A 21,905-nucleotide genomic window follows, 5' to 3' on the forward strand; every position below is an offset into this window, starting at 1 on the left:
AGAGAGAGCTAGTTATGAGGTTAGCTGGGTAAGTTAACTAGTTATGTTATTTGTTAAATATTCTGCGATTATTCCCGTTCTTTTATAAAGTTTCAGATGTTCATAGCTCTGTTTTTGGGCTCTGATCTGTCGTGTCATGTAGTTTAGTTGCCTGTAACTGAAAACTGGTGTCTATAGAGATCAGCTAGTTAGTATTATTATGATGAGAGACTGCTGGTTAGATGCTGATGTGTTTTGATCTGTTATTGGGTCAAACAGATGGCTGATGGTTAGTTTTAGTGTTTTTAACTAGACCTACTTATTGTGAGACTTATTGTGTTTAAGTTGGTCAATGGTTGGTTTTCTGTGATCAAATGTTAAGAAAACCAGTGTTTATGAATTGTTTAATAAATGTGTGCTTTATGTTTCTGATATGGACAGCTGTCACAAAAGGCTGGCTGTTACGAGATCTGCTGTTATCGAATTATTGTAGCTTTAAATTGAGGTGAGATTTTAATAACGTGTGGTTCAGGTGTCTGATAAAGCTGTTTGCTGTTACTGAAGGCTGGTTTCTTACTGACTTATTCTAATATCTGTTTCATACATCAGTGATGTATGAGTTGGTCTAATTGCTCTTATTGATCTGTGGTTCATGTGGGTTTGGTGTCTGATTTGTGATTTTAAAGAAATCTTTGAAATATTTGATTAAAAAAATTAGTGCGAGAGCCTCTAACATTAGCATTCTCTATTCTTTTTCTATTCTATCTCTGTTTTCTTTTTATTTATTATAAAAAGAGCATCTAACACTTGCATTCTCTATTCTTTTTCTATTCTATCTCTTCGTTTTCTTTTTATTTATTATTAAAAAGAGCCTCTAACACTTGTACTCTATTCTAAACTTACTACTAGTTTTCTTTAGGAAAAAAAGTGCCTCTAACACTAGCATTCTCTTTTTTTTTTCTATTTTTTGGATCAGTTTTATTTTTATTTAGCCTCTAGCACCAGCGTTCCCTCTTCTTTTATCTCCCTATCCCTTATCTCCATGTTTTTTTTTATTTATTTATTATAAAAACAGACCTTTGCTATGTGTTCTGCATTAGACCAACCGAGACTTGCACAGCGTTTAATGTAAATAATTAATGTAGGTCTATTTTTATTGACCGAAAACTTTGACTACACAACTATGGGTGTATAATGAGATCAGCTGATTAACTTTAGAAATTATTGTGAGTAATGTCAGTTTAAAATCAAGAACTGAAAATAAAACTAAAACCATTAAACACACACACACACACACACACACACACACACACACACACACACACACACACACACACACACACACATTTTTGTTACTTGAAATAATACAAAATCTATATAAAAACCTTGTACTTATTTTATTTCAGTTAGTGGCCAAGGCAACATTTTTCTTTTTCTTTTCTTTTTAAGTTGATATACTAAATTGAAATGCAAATTAATAAAACTATGTAAACATTAAAAAACATTAAAATAAAGAACTATTTTAAAATATTAATAAACACAGTATAATAGATTTTAATAAACACAATTAAATATGATAGTGTCTGAGTTATAGTAAAATAAGCCCGGTGGATCTTTCTCCAGTGGTTTTCACACGCAGCATGTGCTCTCTGGCTCTACAGCTTTCTGCTGACACTCATAATAAATGAAGCTAATTCGGTTGGAGAGTGATGATGTTATTCATAAAACTGTCATCTTCACTCTGAATGACCCAGGACACGTCAGGAGTTCATCTTAAACTGAAGATCTGTTTAATTTGTCAGTTTGACACAGACTATCATCTCTAGCTGTCAGGAAATATGAGGCCAAAGATCGTCCCGCACGTGCCGCTCCTTGTATGAGGTTTCAGAGGGGCGCAGGGAAGAGAATGGATGGCGTTAGAAAGCTCTTCATCATTCTGTGGTGTTATTATCCTCCTGTTATTGTGTGGAGCCTCTAGAAAGAGTCCAAACAGGACAGAGCGCTGCAGGTCAGCTGGAGGTCATGATACAGGACCTGCACGTGTAATTGAGGGAATTCTGCAGAATTCATTTGTGATGAGTTGTGATAAGATGTGTTGAATGTACAGCATGAAAGCATATCCTGTTAGGCGAAATATTTCAGATCCAAACACGTAAAGGGGCTGAAGATGTGTGGAGCTTTATGAATGACAGTCGTCACAGTTTTGTGGAAATCTGCTCAGTTCGAGCGCTGGGTCCGTGTGTGTAGATCTGCATCTAGTCTTGTTTTATGTTTAGAACACAGTATAAACCAGGCGAGAAAATTAATCTGAGCCTCTAACACTTGCACTCTCTATTCTTTTTCTATTATATCTCTGTTTTCTTTCTATTTATTATAAAAAAGAGCCTCTAACACTAGCACTCTATTCTTTTTCTATTCTATCTCTGTTTTCTTTCTATTTATTATAAAAAAGAGCCTCTAACACTAGCACTCTCTATTCTTTTTCTATTCTATCTCTGTTTTCTTTCTATTTATTATAAAAAAGAGCCTCTAACACTTGCACTCTCTATTCTTTTTCTATTCTATCTCTTTGTTTTCTTTTTATTTATTATAAAAAAGAGCCTCTAACACTAGCACTCTCTATTCTTTTTCTATTCTATCTCTGTTTTTCTTTCTATTTATTATAAAAAAGAGCCTCTAACACTTGCACTCTCTATTCTTTTTCTATTCTATCTCTTTGTTTTCTTTTTATTTATTATAAAAAAAGAGCCTCTAACACTTGTACTCTCTATTCTTTTTCTATTCTATCTCTGTTTTCTCTTTATTTATTATTAAAAAGAGCCTCTAACACAGTATAGAACACAGTATAAACCAGGCGAGAAAATTAATCTGAGCTGTATATTTGACTGATGACTGATATATTGTTTTTGTTATTTCTGACTGAAATCTGATTAAATGCTTAAAACACTGATTGCTTAGAAATAATAAACAGCCCAAAGACAGGCTAATAAACTATCTGGCAGTGTTATTTTAATTTTATTTATGTATTATTATAGTATATTTATTAATTATTTAAGGTAAAATTTATTTTTATATTTTCGGTTTTCATTTTAATATATTAAAATAATGTGTTTTATATATTTATTTAGCTTTATTTTATTTATTTTTAGTAAATTTAGTACTTCAATGTAAATGTATTTATTTCAGTTAGGTGGCAAGACAACATTTTGCTTAAATAACGTTTCTCAGTTGATTCAGTGGGTGGTGTTTTCTGTTTTCAGGATTACATCTGTCCGCGGTGTGAGTCCGGCTTCATCGAGGAGTTGCCTGGAGAGGGAAGGTAAAGTACTCACCTGCTGCTGCTGTGGATCTGCTTCATTCGGACAGGAACATCAAAAGTTGTGTTACGGTTTTGCCAAAAAAAAAAAGGTGTTTCTCTGGATGAGATTCCACTTCAGGAAGCCTGTGTGTCACATTGATTTCCTCAGCGGGATGAAGGCAGTTCAGCTCCAAACGCTGTGAATGTGATTTTACACGCATTAGAAAAATAAAACAATGGTGTGCAGATTTGATAGTTTCTGTCACAGTTTTTGTTGACGCTGAGTTTCCGGAATATACATTAGCTGTTTTGCCATTTTTTCTCTTTTTCTGTCTTTGAATCTTTTTCTCTTTTTTCCAGTGCAGAGAATGGGTCCACATCTACAGCCTCTAATGATCAGAACCGGCCCTCGTTTGAGGTGAGCTGAGCTGCCATCTTCTGTATCTCGGTAACTGCTTTTGGCCATTGAGTTCACTTGCCATGCAAACTTTGGTCCATATATACAGTAGCCTACAGGTCAAAAGTTTGGAAACATTACTATTTTAAATGTTTTTGAAAGAAGTTTCTTCTGCTCATCAAGCCTGCATTTATTTGATCAAAAATACAGAAAAAAACAGTAATATTGTGAAATATTATTACAACTTAAAATAATAGTTTTCTATTTGAATATACTTTAAAAAATAATTTATTCCTGTGATGCAAAGCTGAATTTTCAGCATCATTACTCCAGCCTTCAGTGTCACATGTAACATCCAGTCTATCACATGATCATTTAGAAATCATTCTAATATTCTGATTTATTATGAGTGTTGGAAACAGTTCTGCTGTCTAATATATTTGATGAATAAAAGGTTAAAAAGAACTGCATTTATTCAAAATAAAAAAAAAAAATTCTAATAATATATATTCTAATAATATATTTTCTTTACTATCACTTTTTATCAATTTAACACATCCTTGCTGAATAAAAGTATTGATTTAATTTAAGAAAAAAAATTACTGACCCCAAATTACTGACCAGTAGTGTATATTGTTATTACAAAATATTTATATTTTAAAAACATAGCTTCTTTTTTTTTTTTTTTTTACTTTTTATTCATCAAAGTATCCTAAAAAAGTATCACATGTTCTGAAAAAAAATATTAAGCAGCAGAACTGTTTCCAACTTTGATAATGAATCATCATATTAGAATGATTTCTAAAGGATCATGTGATAATGATCCTAAAAATTCAGCTTTGCATCACAGAAATAAATGATAATTTAAAGTATAATAAATTTAAAAAACAATTATTTTAAATTGTAATAATATTTCACAATATTACTGTTTTTTTCTGTATTTTTGATCAAATAAATGCAGGCTTGATGAGCAGAAGAAACTTCTTTCAAAAACATTAAAAATAGTAATGTTTCCAAACTTTTGACCTGTACTGTATATTAAGTAAAAAATTATATTTTTTTGGCCCACAATGCAAACTATGCCAATATGCATTTAACGGCTGCTTATCTCCAGGGTAACATACAGATTTAGACTATCATAGTTAATAGATAACTATGAGTGTTCCTGTGGCTCAGTGCTAGAGCATTGCATTAGCAGCGCCAAAGGTTGTGGGTTCGATTCCCAGGGAACACATGTTAGGTAATCCACTGTAAGTTACTTTGGATAAAAGCGTCTGCTAAATGCATAAAAAAAAAAAAAATGTAAAATAGATGGCAAGCATAAATTGTTGAAAGCGGTGATGAATATTCTCCCAGGCCTCCACTATTGCATAGAAAACCACAGACGCCACATTATGAAAATCATGTGTGTGTGAAACCACTGGCTTTACCTCTCACCCGTCAGAATGTGGACCAGCACTTGTTTACGTTCCCGCATGGTTACGGGCAGTTTGCTCTGGGGGTCTTCGATGAGGGCTTCGACTTCAGGGCGGGTTTGTCAGCAGAAGATAACCGTGATGCAGAGAACCGCAGAGAGCGGGAGATGGCCTCACGACAGCGCTACGGGGCCCGACAGCCACGGGGACGACACGTGCCCCGGAGACAAGGAGCGCGGCATGAGGGTGTACCCACTTTAGAAGGGTGAGAATTCAGCAGATGGCTCTGTACTGCAGATTTATTCAGTCTGTTTTACTCTTTGAATGGACTGAAGTTTTTGAATTTATTAAAGAGCTATCTATTCTGGATTCCCATTATAGTGAAAAAGAATCAGGAAATTGTAAGGAGTTTAAAAAACGATTTCCAGGCCTGGAAGTAAAAAAATAAGTGAGTGACGTGACATTCAGCCAAGTATGGTGACCCATACTCAGAATTCGTGCTCTGCATTTAACCCATCCGAAGTGCACACACACAGAGCAGTGAACACACACACACACTGTGAACACCACACCCGGAGCAGTGGGCAGCCATTTTATGCTGCGGCGCCCGGGGAGCAGTTGGGGGTTCGATGCCTTGCTCAAGGGCACCTAAGTCATGGTATTGAAGGTGGAGAGAGAACTATACATGCACTCCCCCCACCCACAATTCCTGCCGGCCCGAGACTCGAACTCACAACCCTTCGATTGGGAGTCCGACTCTCTAACCATTAGGCCACGACTTCCCACGACTTGATCAAATATATATTTAAAAGTTATTTAGTGAACATAATTTTAAATAAATTAGTAAAAAGTACATATTATATATATTTTTTCTAGTAATTCTAAGGTTTTTATCATTGTATTCGCTTTTATAAAATCTTACAAGTATTTTTTATAACCTTACCTAGTAATCAACTTTAGAAAATTAATTGGTCAAAAGTTGTGGGGAACTCTATTTCATTAAATATTGTTACTGTAGTAATAATATGCTACGGCCATTACTGTAGACCAGAGGTGCCCAAACATATTAATAAGAAAGGCCAAAAATTAAACTCGCAGTGTGCCAAAAGTAAATATTCCAATATACACAACTATATTATTTTAAAATGTTTACAATTTAAATAATAATAATAAAAAATATATATTTAAAACCTTTAAAATTATATAAAAAAAAAAAAAATATATATATATATATATATATATGTGTGTGTGTGTGTGTGTATATAAACAAAAATATTATTAAATTTTTCATTTTGTTTTGTTTTCACAGAATCATTCAGCAGTTAGTTAATGGAATTATTGCTCCGACAGCTATGCCAAACATGGCGATGGGGCCATGGTGAGTCCCCAATAAAATTCTCTCTTTTTACATAATTTCTCAGTGTTTGACAATCCACAGCTGATCACTGGACTCCTCTACAGGGGCATGCTGCACTCAAACCCAATGGACTATGCATGGGGTGCCAATGGATTAGATGCCATCATAACACAGGTCCTCAAGTGGCTTATTGCTTTATTTTATAATCACAAGGGTTGTGAAACTCTACAGAGCCCCGTGTTGCTATTGCAAACGCTATCAGTGCATTTAAAAACAGTATTATCACATACTCACTTTCTTTGTCCCTGTTGTCGTCCTGTAGTTATTAAATCAGTTTGAAAATACGGGTCCCCCTCCGGCAGACAAAGAGAAGATTAAGAATCTCCCTACAGTCCAGATAACGCAGGAGCACGTGGGTAAGACAGACGGACGTCTGATACATGAGCACAGCTGCAGTGCTTCTCTGTTTCGTGTTTTAGCAGCGCTGCTTCAAACAGGCTGAATTGGGTGATTTCTGAGAGAGGGTTCTGTATGCCGACAGCGTGATGTGCTTTAGACGTCCCACATGTTAAAACCCTCTCTGAAGGGCTGCGTCTCTAAATTCATCTACTGCAGCCATCAAAACACTGCCTTTGTAAAAGATTCACGCCTTCCACGCATACTTCAGAGATCCTGTATTTATGTCTCAGGTGTTTTTTATGAGCAAAATCATACTTTTGTGCAATAAGATAAATATTAAAAATGTGCAATCTATATAAATACACACACAAACACACAGTGTATATAGATAGTACATACATTATATAAGTACACACACACTGACACTACTGATTTTTTAAAGAAATCATACTTTTATTCAGCAAGGATGCATTAAATTAATTTAAAGTGACAGTAAAGAAATTTTATAATGTTATAAAAGATTTCTATTTCAAATAAATGCTGTTCTATTCAAAGAAGAATCAAAGAATCTTGACAAATTATATGCATCACAGATTCCACAAAAATATTGTGCAGCACAACTGTTTTCAACATTGATAATAATCAGAAATGTTTCTTGAGCAGCAAATCAGTATATTAGAATGATTTCTGAAGATCATGTGACACTGAAGACTGGAGTAATGATGCTGAAAATTCAGCTTTGATCGCAGAAATAAATTACATTTTACAAGATTTTCACATAGAAAATAGTTATTTTAAGTTGTAAAAATATTTCACAATATTACCGTGTTTACTGTATTTTTGATCAAATAATTGATACCGTGGTGAGTAGAAGAGACTTCTTCAAAAGCGTGAAAAATCTTACTGACCTTATCAGAATCTTATTATCTGTGACGTGTGTGTGTTTTTGTGGTTCAGGTGCTGGTCTAGAGTGTCCTGTCTGTAAAGAAGACTACAGCGCAGGAGAGAACGTTAGACAACTTCCTTGCAATCATCTCTTTCATAACGACTGTATAGTTCCCTGGCTCGAGCAGGTGTGTTTCTCTTCTGTTTTATTGCATTTTTAATCATCTAAACAACTTTTGACATTATATATTTGGCCGTTAATGAGTGATCCAGATAAAGTCTGTTTCAATTTGTAGTTTGTGACATTAATTTCATGGTCCGTGGTTCTGTACAGAAAGGCAGGAGTTTGCAAATTGAATTTGTGCTAATAACACCGGCTGCTGTGTTTGAGTTCATCCTGTTATACAGCACCTCTGAACTCTGGTACTTTTTCAAATGAATATGCAGGGGTTGTAATTAAAAAGTACTTCAGTAAAAATAATTTTTTACAGGCTTTCAGAAATATGCTCTTGTCAAATTCAGAAACTTGATGATAAGAAAATGGACAGGATGGGACTAAAGAAAAGTTAGTCATTGCTCAGTGAGTTAGCGTCAACATAAAGTTCAAGCTCATTTTCAAACAGCACATTCTTTAACTATTCTAATGTTAATATTATAATACTATAATCAAATTTTCAATCAAAAATGTTTTAAAAAAAATAAAACAAACAATGAATTCCATTATTTAATGGCACATTATTTGATTAAAAAATACAATAAAAACAGTAATAATGTGTAATATTATTGCAATTTAAAATAGCTATTTTCTATTGTAATATATTTTAAAATGTAATTTATTCCTGTGATGCCAAGCTGAATTTTCAGCATCATTACTCCAGTCTTCAGTGTCACATGATCCTTTGGAAACAAGGTTGTTAGTTAACTAAATCTTAAACTAAAATCATAATAAAAAACTTTGTTACTTGAAATAAATTAAACTTTAAAAGAAATAAGATAAAAAAAGCTTAAAGGTTTTATTTTATTTAAGCCTGTTTCATTTACTTTGACAAAAAATAGCTACAATTAAAACTGAAATAAAAATAAATGAAATACATATAGACATTTACTATTAAAATATCATGTAAAATGATGTAAACAAATGTATTTTATATATATATATATACACTTTAAAAAAATGAAAATCACAACAAAATTACTAAAACTAAAATTAAAACAGAAAATATAAAAATTGAATTCTAAATATTATAATTAAAACTGTACTAGTATCTTATTGGGACTAAAATAACTGTTCAGAAATCATTCTGAAATGCTGGTTTCTTATAATCAAGTTGTGCTGTTCTTTGAGTAGAAAGTTCAAAAGAACAGCGGGTTAAACGCTTTGTCTCTGTGTTTCTCAGCATGACACGTGTCCGGTGTGCAGGAAGAGTTTGAGCGGGCAGAACACAGCCACAGATCCGCCCGGCCTGTCAGGGATGAATTTCACCCCCTCTTCCTCCTCCTCTTCCTCCTCCAGCTCTCCAAGCAACGAGAATTCCACCAATAACTCGTAAGAGCTCAGCCCGCATCCTGAACACATCAACACATCATCATCATCATCTCAGCGTTTCCCTCCACCGGTGACGGATCTACGACACGGTGGAACCAGGGCTGAACGCAAACCTCTGAACCCGTCCATCACTACTAACACACCTTTACCTGCCCTGAAGCAGGTCCAGACAGGTCAGAGAGCACGCCAAACCCCCAAGAGAAAAACACACTCTTCCACTGCTTCAGACAGCGTTTCCTTGCTTTTTTTAAACTGTTGAACTTCAGAGCGGTCATGCCTCAAGGTTTGGCCAGCACCTGTCCACGTGACGTGGTTTTAATCAGCAGAAAGCGTGAGAGAAATGCTGAGGAGAAGAGAGTGAAGAAGGAAAAGAGGAAGAGGATGTTCTGCAGCGATGACGGAGCTAGATCTGAAGAGTCGAACTGCATTTTAGAAGCAGACTTTGTGTCTCTCGAGAGGGACATGTGTGTTCAAATACAACCTTTTTTTATCATTTGATGTTTATTTTATGGATAAAAGTGGCTGATATGTGAACGTGCGTATGGGTGAATCTCACAAAACCAGTCACATTTCATCTCAAAATCAGAAGAAAAAAAGAAAGCATATTATGCTAAAGCCTGTTTTAGAGCCACCAAAAACTTTGTTACTTTTGAATACATTGTTTCAAATTGTTATTTTCATGACAATAAAGCACAGTTTGCTGTAATGCAAAAAATCAAATATGAAAAAATATGATTGAATTGATGTTTATAGATGATATTGTTAGCTGTACAAGCTCTTAAATTTGATAAATCATTTTATTACAGTATTTTATATTGTAATACTGCATTACAGTAATGAGAATCACCATCTGAATGATAAATAAATGCTGCATTCTCATGAAAATAACTAAATATAGCCATTTTAGGCATAATACAATTTTATTTTCTTTTGATTTGGGAGTTAAGTAAAACCTGGACATGTTTTTTTTTTGTGATGTGTCACCCATATATATATATGAAACATATTTATTGAAAACATTAAAAAAAAACAAACAAACTGCGTCATATTGTGAAAAGCCAAGCGATCCAAGAACATCTGTGACTGAGGAAAACACTGAGTGCAGGTTTCTCTCCTGATATTTATTTGCACAGTATTTTTTTGTTTTGCGAAGATTGTTAGAACATTGAACAAATTTCTTTTGGCAGTATTTGATATGATTTTCTACATTTAGCATCATCCTTAAAACTCATGATAGAAACAGATTTTTTCTATTTCTTTATCCAAACAGGCACGTGGCCCGATAACGTGATAAAAGCTCTCTCTCGCTTTCTCTCACTCTCTTTTTTTTTTTACATTTTTTAAAATCTCCTCACATTCAGCTGTCTTCTCTCAGTCTGACACACATATTCATTGACTTTCAGTTCAATGCAACTTTTTATTTTAAACTTATTTTAAGTTAAATGGTTTGTTTTTGTAAATCATAATAAAAGAGAAGAACAAACAAATGAACGACTGAATGAATGTAATGTATCGCTGCTGCTGATGAAATTGTCATTGGTTTCGCCACAGATCACGAACACAAACTAAGCTCAGAGTTTCTGTGTTTGTTTTCATTCTTTATACTCTAATAGATGCTATTAAAACTTAGTACTTTAACTGAAAATTAGAAATAAGTTTGTTTATATTTTATTTCAGTTAATAGTTGTCTATTTAAATTCTATTAAATTTATGTATGTATGCATGTTTTATGTGATTTTTTTTCTAATTTTTAGTATTTATAATTTATAATTCCTAATCTAACTGAAAATTAGAAATTGTTTTATTTCAGTAACATTAACTTTATTTAAATTAATGTACATAAAGTTTATATATATGTGTGTGTGTGTGTGTGTGTGTGTGTGTGTGTATGTAGTCAGTATTTATTCATTTAATTTAACTGAAAATTTGAAATAACTAAGTTTAATGTTTTTTTTTTCAGATTTTTTTGTATTTATTATAATTTTTAAATATTATTTTACTTAATAGAAATTTAGAAATTAGTTTGTTTATATTTCAGTTACCATTTATTGTCCTTAATGTAAATTTATGTACATAAAGAGCAACACTGGTATGCAGGTATATGTTGCAACTTTTAAAAATAATGACATTTTATTTTTAGCACTATGTAACCAAAACTCAAATAATTTAGTTTTCATTTTAAACCCTCTCTAATTCCTAGAGCTGTTATTAGGGTGCCATTATTTGCTCATTTTTGTTCATTTGCTGCTGCGTTTTTAAACTCACCGGTGGCAGGTTTACGGACTGTTATAATATGCGCTGCTTCATTCTTCAACAGCCATGAGCTGAATCTTATGACAAATTCATAAAATAATGTGTGCTGAAATGTCAGTCTGTTCAGATCAGCACAAGCTTGACGGCATGTTGTCTCTTGCCAGAAAGTAGCAAAGATTCAGTACAAAATTACAGCTATTTTTGAGTGTTGAGTTGTATTGCGCCGTGGCTGTGCCTGTGTGTCTGCATGCGTCTGTCTGATCTCCAGCCAAGCAGCTGCTCATTGTGATTATCTGCAAGAGTGACCAGCCTGTTGCTGCAAACTCATTTTGAAGTTAATTAATTGTTGGCTATAAACAACATAAGCAGTCCCTGCACTGCACTACAGAGTGTTTTCAGACATAGCTCTCTCCTCCCTCTTGCAGTGTGTTTTTATTGTTATGAGACCACCAAATCAACCATGTATAGAGACTTATGAGCTAGTTTGACTTAACCAGTTAGTGACCTGCCTTGCTGCTGCTCTTATGCTTCACTCTTAAAGCTAGTTTTTTTTTTTTTTTTTTTTTTGGCAGTGATGCCATAGAAGAACCTTTTATTTTTAAGAGTGTTGATGCACAGCACTGAGCTTTATCACAAATAAAAACATATTTCTGCAAAAACTTTTCTTGATTGCACACTAGATTGTCTAAGTTTAAAGTATACACTAAACAAATACATCTTCAGTGTTATTTTAGTATTACTTATATAATATTATAGAATTCATTAGTATTCGTGTTTTGAATGGCATTTTATGTTTTCAGTATTTACAAACCCGATTCCAAAAAAGTTGGGACACTGTACAAATTGTGAATAAAAACAGAATGCAATGATGTGGAAGTTTCCAATTTCAATATTTTATTTAGAGTACAACTTAGATGACATATCAAATGTTTAAACTGAGAAAATGTATAATTTTAAGGGAAAAATAAGTTGATTTAAAATTTCATGGCATCAACACATCTTAAAAAAGTTGGGACAAGGCCATGTTTACCACTGTGTGGCATCCCCTCTTCTTTTTATAACAGTCTGCAAATGTCTGGGGACTGAGGAGACAAGTTGTTCAAGTTTAGGAATAGGAATGTTGTCCCATTCTTGTCTAATACAGGCTTCTAATTGCTCAACTGTCTTAGGTCTTCTTTGTCACATCTTCCTCTTTATGATGCGCCAAATGTTTTCTATGGGTGAAAGATCTGGACAGCAGGCTGGTCATTTCAGTACCCGGATCCTTCTTCTACGCAGCCATGATGCTGTAATTGATGCAGTATGTGGTCTGGCATTGCCATGTTGAAAAATGCAAGGTCTTCCCTGAAAGAGACGCATATATTGTTCTAGAACTTGGATATACCTTTCAGCATTGATGGTGCCTTTCCAGATGTGTAAGCTGCCCATGCCACATGCACTCATGCAACCCCATACCATCAGAGATGCAGGCTTCTGAACTGAGCGCTGGGAAGTATTCCTGAGCCCATGTTGTGATTTCATTACAGTAGCATTCCTGTATGTGATGCAGTGCCGTCTAAGGGCCCGAAGATCACAGGCATCCAGAATGGTTTTCAGGCCTTGACCCTTACGCACAGAGATTGTTCCAGATTCTCTGAATCTTTGGATGACATTATGCACTGTAGATGATGATAACTTCAAACTCTTTGCAATTTTTCTCTGAGAAACTCCTTTCTGATATTGCACCACTATTTTTCGCCGCAGCATTGGGGTAATTGGTGATCCTCTGCCCATCTTGACTTCTGAGAGACACTGCCACTCTGAGAGGCTCTTTTTATACCCAATCATGTTGCCAATTGACCTAATAAGTTGCAAATTGGTCCTCCAGCTGTTCCTTATATGTACATTTAACTTTTCCAGCCTCTTATTGCTACCTGTCCCAACTTTTTTGGAATGTGTAGCTCTCATGAAATCCAAAATGAGCCAATATTTGGCATGACATTTCAAAATGTCTCACTTTCAACATTTGATATGTTATCTATATTCTATTGTGAATAAAATATAAGTTTATGAGATTTGTAAATTATTCCATTCCTTTTTTACTCACAATTTGTACAGTGTCCCAACTTTTTGGAATCCAATTCAAATTTTAATTTTAGCTTTTGTTAATTTTTTTTTTTTTTTTTTAATTTCCATTAGACTTTGTTTATTACTTTTAGTACTTCAATAGTACTTTTATATTTAGTTAGTTGCCAAATCAACATTTCTTATTTTCGTTCAAGTTTTTCTATCTAATATTTATATTTTCAGATTTCATTTTAATGTTAGTTTTTGCAACTTTGTTGTGCTTTTTATTTTTAATTTTTATTAGCTTTTTAAAAAATATTTCCATTAGACTTTTTTGTTTGTTTGTGTGTTTTAGTAATTTTAGTACTTCAACTTCAACTCATTCTAGTTAGATGCCAAGGCAACATTTCTAATTTTCATTAAGCTTTTCATCTAATATTTCTATTTTATTTCTATTATAAATATTGATGAAATTATTAGTAACAATTAACATGAAATAAATCAGTGTTTATTGTTAGATTTTAAGATTTTAACTTTAGTTTTGTTTTTGTAAATTTAAGTGCTTTTGACATTTTTGTTACTTTTATTTTTTTAGTGTAATTATTTCAATATTTCCTTTTTTTTTTTTTATTAGTTTTAGTTTAGTACTGCTAATTAAGCCTATTTCAGTTAGTTGCCAAGGCAATGTTTTAACTTTTTTCCATCTAATGTTTGTATTTTATTTCAGTTACTAAAAATGACTTTCCTGCCTTTCAAATCATCCTCCACGGTTCAGTGTGTGACACACAATTTCCAAAATCACAGAAAACCTTAAAAATCCTTATCCAGTAATGACACAGATAACTGGAGCACATTGGTAAAAACCTGTAGAATTCCTGTTGATCTGCTGAATCTGAAAAGCTTCCAAGATCGATCCACAGATCTCCTGCTTTCTTGGAACTTTGCCTTTTATGCAAATGAAGCCCAAAGCATCATCTTTAAATGTGTCATACCAGGAAGTGAGTGTTCTGCAGAGAGAGAGAGAGAGAGAGATTGATCCGGAGCTGCTCAGGTTAAACACTTCCCATGTGGAAAGCAGAGCGTGTGGTTGGGAGCATGGTGAACCCGCTGACCTCTAGAGGTCAAACGCTCCATCACTGAAGGGACGCGGCATCCCACCTTTCTCTCCCTCCGCTGGGTTGAGACAACCTTTCAATGTCATTGCTGTGGGCTGCTGTTCTGGAGGTGCGCTTCACTCTCTGCATTGGCTGGCTTCAGTCACACGTCAGCGCCAGGGAAAACAAGGTAAGATCTGACAGTCTGCAGGACGTCTGTGAGCCGGCATTCTCATTAATGTCTGTAGTCTGCTACTGTAGGTCAGCATCAATGATATTCAAGGAGGAAGATGACTTGCTTTTTGGAGATGATGTGCTCAGGAAGATGCTTTGTGATCACGAAAGTGGTTAAGAACACATGCAGGGCTTGTGGTGACAAATGAGCTTTCTCTCGATGTTAATGTCATTATGTCTATTATGAAAGCAGAGATCATTCAGTGAGATCTGATTCTTGCATTGAAAATCTGGGATTTTTTTCCCCATTTAAACCTGGAAAAAATTGTAAAATTAGGAAATATGTCAGATTATGCAGCAAAAACTACTGAAAAAAAAAAAAACTGCTAAAAAGTACAAAATTGACTAAGACTAAATAAAATTAAAATGAAAGTGGAAAAATAAAAAATATAATAGTGTATTAAAGTTACTATAATAACACTTTATGGAAGAATTGTGCTGATATATATATATATATATATATATATATATATATATATATATATATATATATATATATATATATATATATATATATATATATATATATATATATATATATATATATTATTTATTTAATATTTGTAATAATATATATTCATATATTTCAATTATATATTTGCAAAAATGTGGCCTTTTTTTGTCCCATTGGATTTTTATACATTTTCTCTTTATTTCACTTTACCTTATTATTTTTCCATTGCAACCATTTTTGGAAATTTCAGCTAATATCTATATGGTCACTAGGATGGTACCTTTTCAACAGGTATACATTTGTAACTTGTTTGCCCTACTTATTTACATATTAGTACCTTAAAGGTACACATTAGTATCTAATTAGTAGTGTACATACACATTTTGGGGTGCAGAGTTTGATATTCCAGTTTTGAAGATTATTGCTGCATTAGTTTTGACAACATCTGGGCAGATGAGGTCATGGCATAGAGGTTTTCCGATTGCAAATTTCTACAAATTACACTGTAGTTTTTTTTTTTTTTTGTTGGATGTCTGTAAAGTGTATTTGCGCTTTATGCTTTCTGAAAACATTCAACAGGTCTTTGAAGCTGAATGACACCAGTGGTTCTGTGAGCTGCTGCAGTTCCGTCTGTGCGCCTGTAGGTGGCGCCGCGCTGCAGTCTGATTTCACTCCGTAAACTGTCATTGAGCGCATCCTCTACTGTTATGACATCATAACGCCATGACGACAGCTGCATTTTTAGACACAAAAAGTGCCAGATTATTTATGCGACAATAGTAAGCGCAAATATTCCAGCCATCTGTTTATGCATGTGACAACGTCATTTATAGATTTCTGCATACACACAACCGACTTGATTGATTACCTTTTAAGTCAGACTGTGAAGACAGATGCACAGAACGAAGCGTGCTTTTTTGTCAGTTAGCATATGCATAATACATGTGGCTCTTATTTTATTATGCTATAATGTGCAATAAAAACAATAACTATGCATATAGGCCCTAACTTTTATTTTCGAATGTTCTCTTTATCTGTAGTTTTTTTGGCCTGTTCCCAGATCAATGTTAACAAACTTCTCCCAGTTTTGCTAGTTTTATTTTTTATTTTATCTTAGTTCATAAATTCTATTTTAATTGACCAAATGGTGTTTTTGAAAAGACTTTAAGTGTAACTATGCCACCTCTGTTATTAAATAAAATGCAATTTACTCAGAAAAAAAAGGTACAAAAGCTGTCCACTTGTGTGATTCCTTTGAAAAAGGTACATCTTTGTCCCTTATTTACCCTAATAAGGGACAACTTCAACTCATTAGTTACTAAAGTGTAAATATTAACACCTAAAATGTATATTTTAGTAGCTTTTGAAAAGGTACCGGACTAGTCACAGCTTTTGTACCTTTTTTCTGAGTGTAGGAAGTTCCTTCTGACACTATGTATATATTTTTCATTTATGCATGATTTTAGTTTCTTTTAAATGTTTATTATTATTATTATTATTATTATTATTATTATTCAATGCTGATTTTTCACGAATCTTGATATATCGGAACTGGATTCTATTTCTAATAAGCATTTTTAAATGTCATGACCTTGAGCACAAGGCCTGAATTAAAATTTCTACAATTAAGACATTTAGCCTGTGGCAACCCGTTATTTATTAATAGGCTATAGGTTGAAATGGCGCGAAAGACCGAGTTTATTTGATTAGAATGTTTAAAATCCTTCATAAATGTGCTTATTGAAATGGAAGATGCGCTCATGGAGTGACCCAACCAGGGCCGTGCACAGACCTTTTGAGGGGCATGTGCTGAAACTGAAAAAGGGCACCCCCCTCCCTTTTTTTGTATCAAGATTATTTAGTAAGCCTGCATAAAAGGAAGAAATGGTCACATCTTCATGACAAATTCAATAACAATAATTATTTGTAGGGTCCTGTGTTTGTGAATTGCTCTTGTGTACTCCCTCTTTTTTTAAATTGCATTTATAGAGAAAAAAAAATACTTGACTCATACATAAACATGTTAACCAAATAATACAAATTAGCTTATAAAACCAAACAGAAACCAAAATCTTTTTTTATTGAACTTTATGCCCTTTTTTATGAACTTTGCAAAGAAAAAAATATATATATTCTCTTTTTAGCTATTCTGTTTGGTTTATAAGCTAATTTGTATTATTTGGTTAACATGATTATGAATGACATTGAGAAGAGGGGAAGGTGAGCAATGAGTCAAGTATTTTTGACAAACTTTTTTTTGAAATATAATTTAAGTAATTATGTACAACTCAATTCCAGATTATAAGAAACTATAGCCATACCGTTACTATAACATATCCAACATGTATCCGCCTACCTGGCAAAAATTTGATACTGTGGTGGACCAGGGATGTTGGTCTCTTGAAGGTTTCTTATTCACTACACTTTCCCTAAAAATAAGCCAGCAATGAAAAAATAAATAAAATAGTGTGAAAAGTACAGTTGCCGTGAAAATCATTTCTGAAGGATCATGTGGACACTGAAGAGTACTGAACTGGAGTAATGATGCTGAAAATTCAGCTTTGATCACAAAAATAAATTACATTTTAAAATATATTCAAATAGAAAACAGTTATTTAAAATTGTAAAAATATAACACAATATTACTGTTTTTGCTGTATTTTGGATCAAATAAATGAAGCCTTGGAATGAATCATGAATTACATTCTGCATGAAAAAAAAGCGGAGAGTATACCATAACATGATTAGCCTAAATTTTAATAAATTAAGTGTATTTTCTCGTTAAATTTCGAGAAAAAAAAGTCGAAATAATCGTGAGAATAAACTAATTTAATTTCGACAATAAAGTCGTTGTGTTTCGAGAAAAAAAGTCGAAATGAAATGTAGAGAATAACGCATTCGATCAGTGTTCATTGCATAGCCTATATCTTTCAGTAACAAAGAAATACTATAAACTTTAGCTAATTTTGACACAATAATAATTAGCACACACACTTTAAAGTGAATTTGCAAGCGGCTAGGTCTTTTTAGAAGAAAAAAATCAGTCCAATTTGCGCGATGTAGGCTACTCGCATGAAATGACAACCAGAGGACAAATGCAAGGTTATCGCTGGCTTCACCCAAATGCACTCTGGCACTTGGACAGCTATGATAAATTAAAACCGTACGGCATTGCCATTAATGGCATGTAATGTAATGAGTTTATTCTCAAGTTTGTATTTCGACTTTTTTTCTCGAAATTTAACGAGTTTTTTTCTCAAAACACAACGACTTTATTCTCGAAATTTAATGAGTTTATTCTCAAGATTGTATTTCGACTTTTTTTCTCGAAATGTAACGAGTTTAATCTCGAAACACAACGACTTTATTCTTGATATTTCATGAGTTTATTCTCAAGATTGTATTTCGACTTTTTTTCTCGAAATTTAACGAGTTTAATCTTGAAACACAACGACTTTATTCTCGATATTTCATGAGTTTATTCTCAAGATTGTATTTTTTTCTCGAAATTTAAGGTCAATATAATGACTTTAATCTCGAGATGGTTTTATTGTTTTTTTATTATTGCTTGGCCCTAATCCTCTTCCGTATAAAATGCATTTGGCCAAAATCGCATTTTATAAAAGATGAAATGCTACTGTATGCACAGGCTATTTAAGTGTTGGCTATGTATTGGCTATGACTAGATGGCAAATGCTAGCCCTCTCTCTCAGGCGACGTCCCACATATCTCAGTCAGTGAGTCAGTCAGACATCAAATAAATAAAATATGAGCCTTTATAGACATAGCGTTTAGTAGTACTTATTCAAACAACAAGATATTTATTTACCCTTCGCAAAACTTTTGTTCAGCTCAGCTGTTGTCTACTGTGCGGCTGCTGTGGAACTTCAGTTGATTCAATGAATATAGAGGGGGCGGAGTTATCAGCTTACTGAGAGCTTGAGGATCGAATAAGATTTACACAAGCTCGTTTTAAGAACTTTCATTTGCTAAATATTTGTAAAACAGACAGACAGACGTAAAGGGTGACCAATAGCATTGATTAAAAAAAAAAAAAAAACACCACCAAAAAAAGGGCACTTCGGAGTCAAAACACAAAAACTAAAATAACCCAGCAAAGAAAAAACAAATAAAATAGTGTGAAAAGGACCCAACAAACAGTTAATAAACTAAGAGCTGTTTCATTTTGTTGCCAAAGAAATCACGTAGGTCTTTCTCTCTCTCTCTCTTTCTCTCTCACCCATCACCCGTGCTGATTGGTTTCCCGCAAAGATAATTACAGGCCAAATCTGATCCGGTGAATGACATGGACCGGAATGAGCTCTCGCCCGGTTCGGATGTCGCCATGTCGAAGAAAGCGGCCCATAAGAGCGCGCCCGCGTACCACTGCACCGGGAACAGCACCGCCAAGAGTTGCCTGGACTCCAACTCGGATGCCGCCGGTTCGAACCTGAAACCCAATCACGTCGCCATGGAGGAGACGGACGACGCGGAGAAGGAGTCCAAGTTTCAGCATCCGCGGCTGAGAAGAGCAGGAGGAGGGAGCAGCATCCAGATCAAGAGCTGCACACCGGGAGGAGGAGGGGGAGGTGGAGGAGGAGGAGGAGGAGGAGGCGCGTCCAGGAGCTCTACTTCCACTGATGCGCGCCCGGGTGATGCTGATGCTGCTGCTGCGGGTCGCCACGACACCGTCAAGGGCGGAGGAGGAGGAGGCAAAGCGTCTACCGTAGTGGCCACCGTTACGGTAGAGGCTTGTAATGCTGCCGAGGGTGACGGCAATCCTTCAGCACCGCTTTCCAGCATGAAATGCAACAAGAACGGGGGGTGCAGGCGGGTCTCCGGCACCGGGAGCCTCCGGTCCATCATGTCCAAGCCGGACGGGAGCAAGCGGGCAGCGTGCAATTCAATGACCAGCATGGACGCGGCCAGCACGCAGGGGCAAGACGCCTCGAACCCCGGGGTCCCGGAGAAGAAGGATTCCAAAGTGTCCTTTTCCAACGCCTCCAGCAGGAAAGCCTCGTCCTCCATCCACGGCGCGCAGCAGCCCCGGAACTCGGTGACCTTCCTCAAATCCGAAGATGGAGCTCAGGAGGACGGCGAGACGCGGGGCAGCCAGGCGAGCTTCATGCAGCGGCAGTTCAGCAGCATGTTGCAGCCCGGGGTCAATAAATTCTCCCTGCGCATGTACGGGAGCCAGAAGGCGGTGGAGAAGGAGCAGGAGCGCGTGAAATCGGCGGGCAACTGGATCATTCACCCCTACAGCGACTTCAGGTAAGAGCATCTGCTTGGAGAAACTTTGCATGAGAATATGGTATCTAAGGAATGAATGAATGAATGAAGCTGGCATCCAAAAGTATGTGTGTGTGTGTGTGTGTGTATTTCTATTTAAATATAAACATTTAAACAATATTTAAGATGCATGAGAGAGTTTTAAGATCTGCACTATTAGTGAGATTGAGCATAGCATTTTGTTTATGTCAGCTCCAGTACTGCTGTCATTAAAGCAACAGATGATCTCAAATGTATGCTACTGTTTACATTTTTAGCATTTGTATTAATAATAAAAGTTTTTTTTTTTTTAAATAATGGTCTCAGAAACCTGTTGATCGGTATTTTTAAACTAAATATGATTTGTCTGGTTTATGACATTTCCAAATAATGAACTTTATAAATTTCCTAACAAGACACTTTCCACAATTGGAAAAAAGTTGCATTTTTATGTGAGTATCGTATTATCCTCTCATAAAATTGAGGGATGTAATCTGAACAGGCTATTGTTGTGGTTATAAAAAGAAAAAGAAAAAAGCAATAGCATTGTGATTTTTGCACATACACATTTGGCACATAAGCATTTTTGTCCATGCTGAGTTAGATTTATTTCTACCTGACTAGATAACAATGTGAGAACAAATGCATTGACGCACATAAGCAATTTTGTCTAGTAGATATAATGTTGTATTATATTTCGAGATAATCACATTCATTCTGAGATAATCAGATCACCTCACGATCATATAAATCATATATCTCAAGGTTTTAAAATGTTGAAGCATTGACCTCAATAAATACAATTAAGACATGCCAAACTTTCAGTCAAGTGTTAGTCTACAGATGCTGTCATGCAATGTGTCTGTATCAGTGAGGAACATCATTTCAGCACCACAGTCAGTCTGGACTCAAAATGTTTTGCATGTTATGAAAACTACTGGATGACTCTTTTCACGGTTTGAATTGCTTGAGGTTCATGCATCAGGTTGCATTTGACATTTAAGCAACATGTGAGTATAATTCATTGTAACTTTAAATGATTTTATTGGATGCAGATCACTGAATGCTGCAGTGCTTGTGCTTATGTGGGTTAATCTGGCACTTTTTGACATTGAGACTTCATCAGATAATAGACAAATATTGTTGATAATGAAAATATGCACATATCTGTATCATTTTGCATCGTTTCCATAGAAAACCTGAAACTGATGCATATTTATTTCAATACTCCCACTCCATTCAAAGTCCTCTTGACATATCAAAGACCCTCAACACTTCTT

General features: G+C 34.8%; 2 protein-coding genes across 2 annotated transcripts in view; both read left to right on the forward strand.

Annotated features, from left to right (window-relative positions):
• LOC109054239 (E3 ubiquitin-protein ligase RNF126) overlaps positions 1-9,775 on the forward strand; it is a 10,391-nt gene extending 616 nt beyond the window's left edge. The window contains exons 2-9 of the mRNA XM_042712902.1: positions 3,240-3,298; positions 3,638-3,695; positions 5,119-5,354; positions 6,399-6,467; positions 6,551-6,620; positions 6,769-6,862; positions 7,803-7,918; positions 9,128-9,775. Coding sequence (XP_042568836.1) covers positions 3,240-3,298; positions 3,638-3,695; positions 5,119-5,354; positions 6,399-6,467; positions 6,551-6,620; positions 6,769-6,862; positions 7,803-7,918; positions 9,128-9,280 — 855 coding nt within the window. The 3' untranslated portion in view covers positions 9,281-9,775. The remainder of the gene's footprint in view (positions 1-3,239; positions 3,299-3,637; positions 3,696-5,118; positions 5,355-6,398; positions 6,468-6,550; positions 6,621-6,768; positions 6,863-7,802; positions 7,919-9,127) is intronic.
• A 9,858-nt stretch (positions 9,776-19,633) lies between these two features.
• The window catches only part of LOC109054240 (potassium/sodium hyperpolarization-activated cyclic nucleotide-gated channel 2), a gene marked incomplete at its 5' end in the record, with an annotated part of 28,812 nt that continues 26,540 nt past the window's right edge, over positions 19,634-21,905 (forward strand). Inside the window, one exon of the mRNA XM_042712909.1 lies at positions 19,634-20,628. Coding sequence (XP_042568843.1) covers positions 19,634-20,628 — 995 coding nt within the window. The remainder of the gene's footprint in view (positions 20,629-21,905) is intronic.

The sequence above is a fragment of the Cyprinus carpio genome, chromosome A2, assembly GCF_018340385.1.
Source record: "Cyprinus carpio isolate SPL01 chromosome A2, ASM1834038v1, whole genome shotgun sequence".
Lineage (NCBI taxonomy): Eukaryota > Metazoa > Chordata > Actinopteri > Cypriniformes > Cyprinidae > Cyprinus > Cyprinus carpio.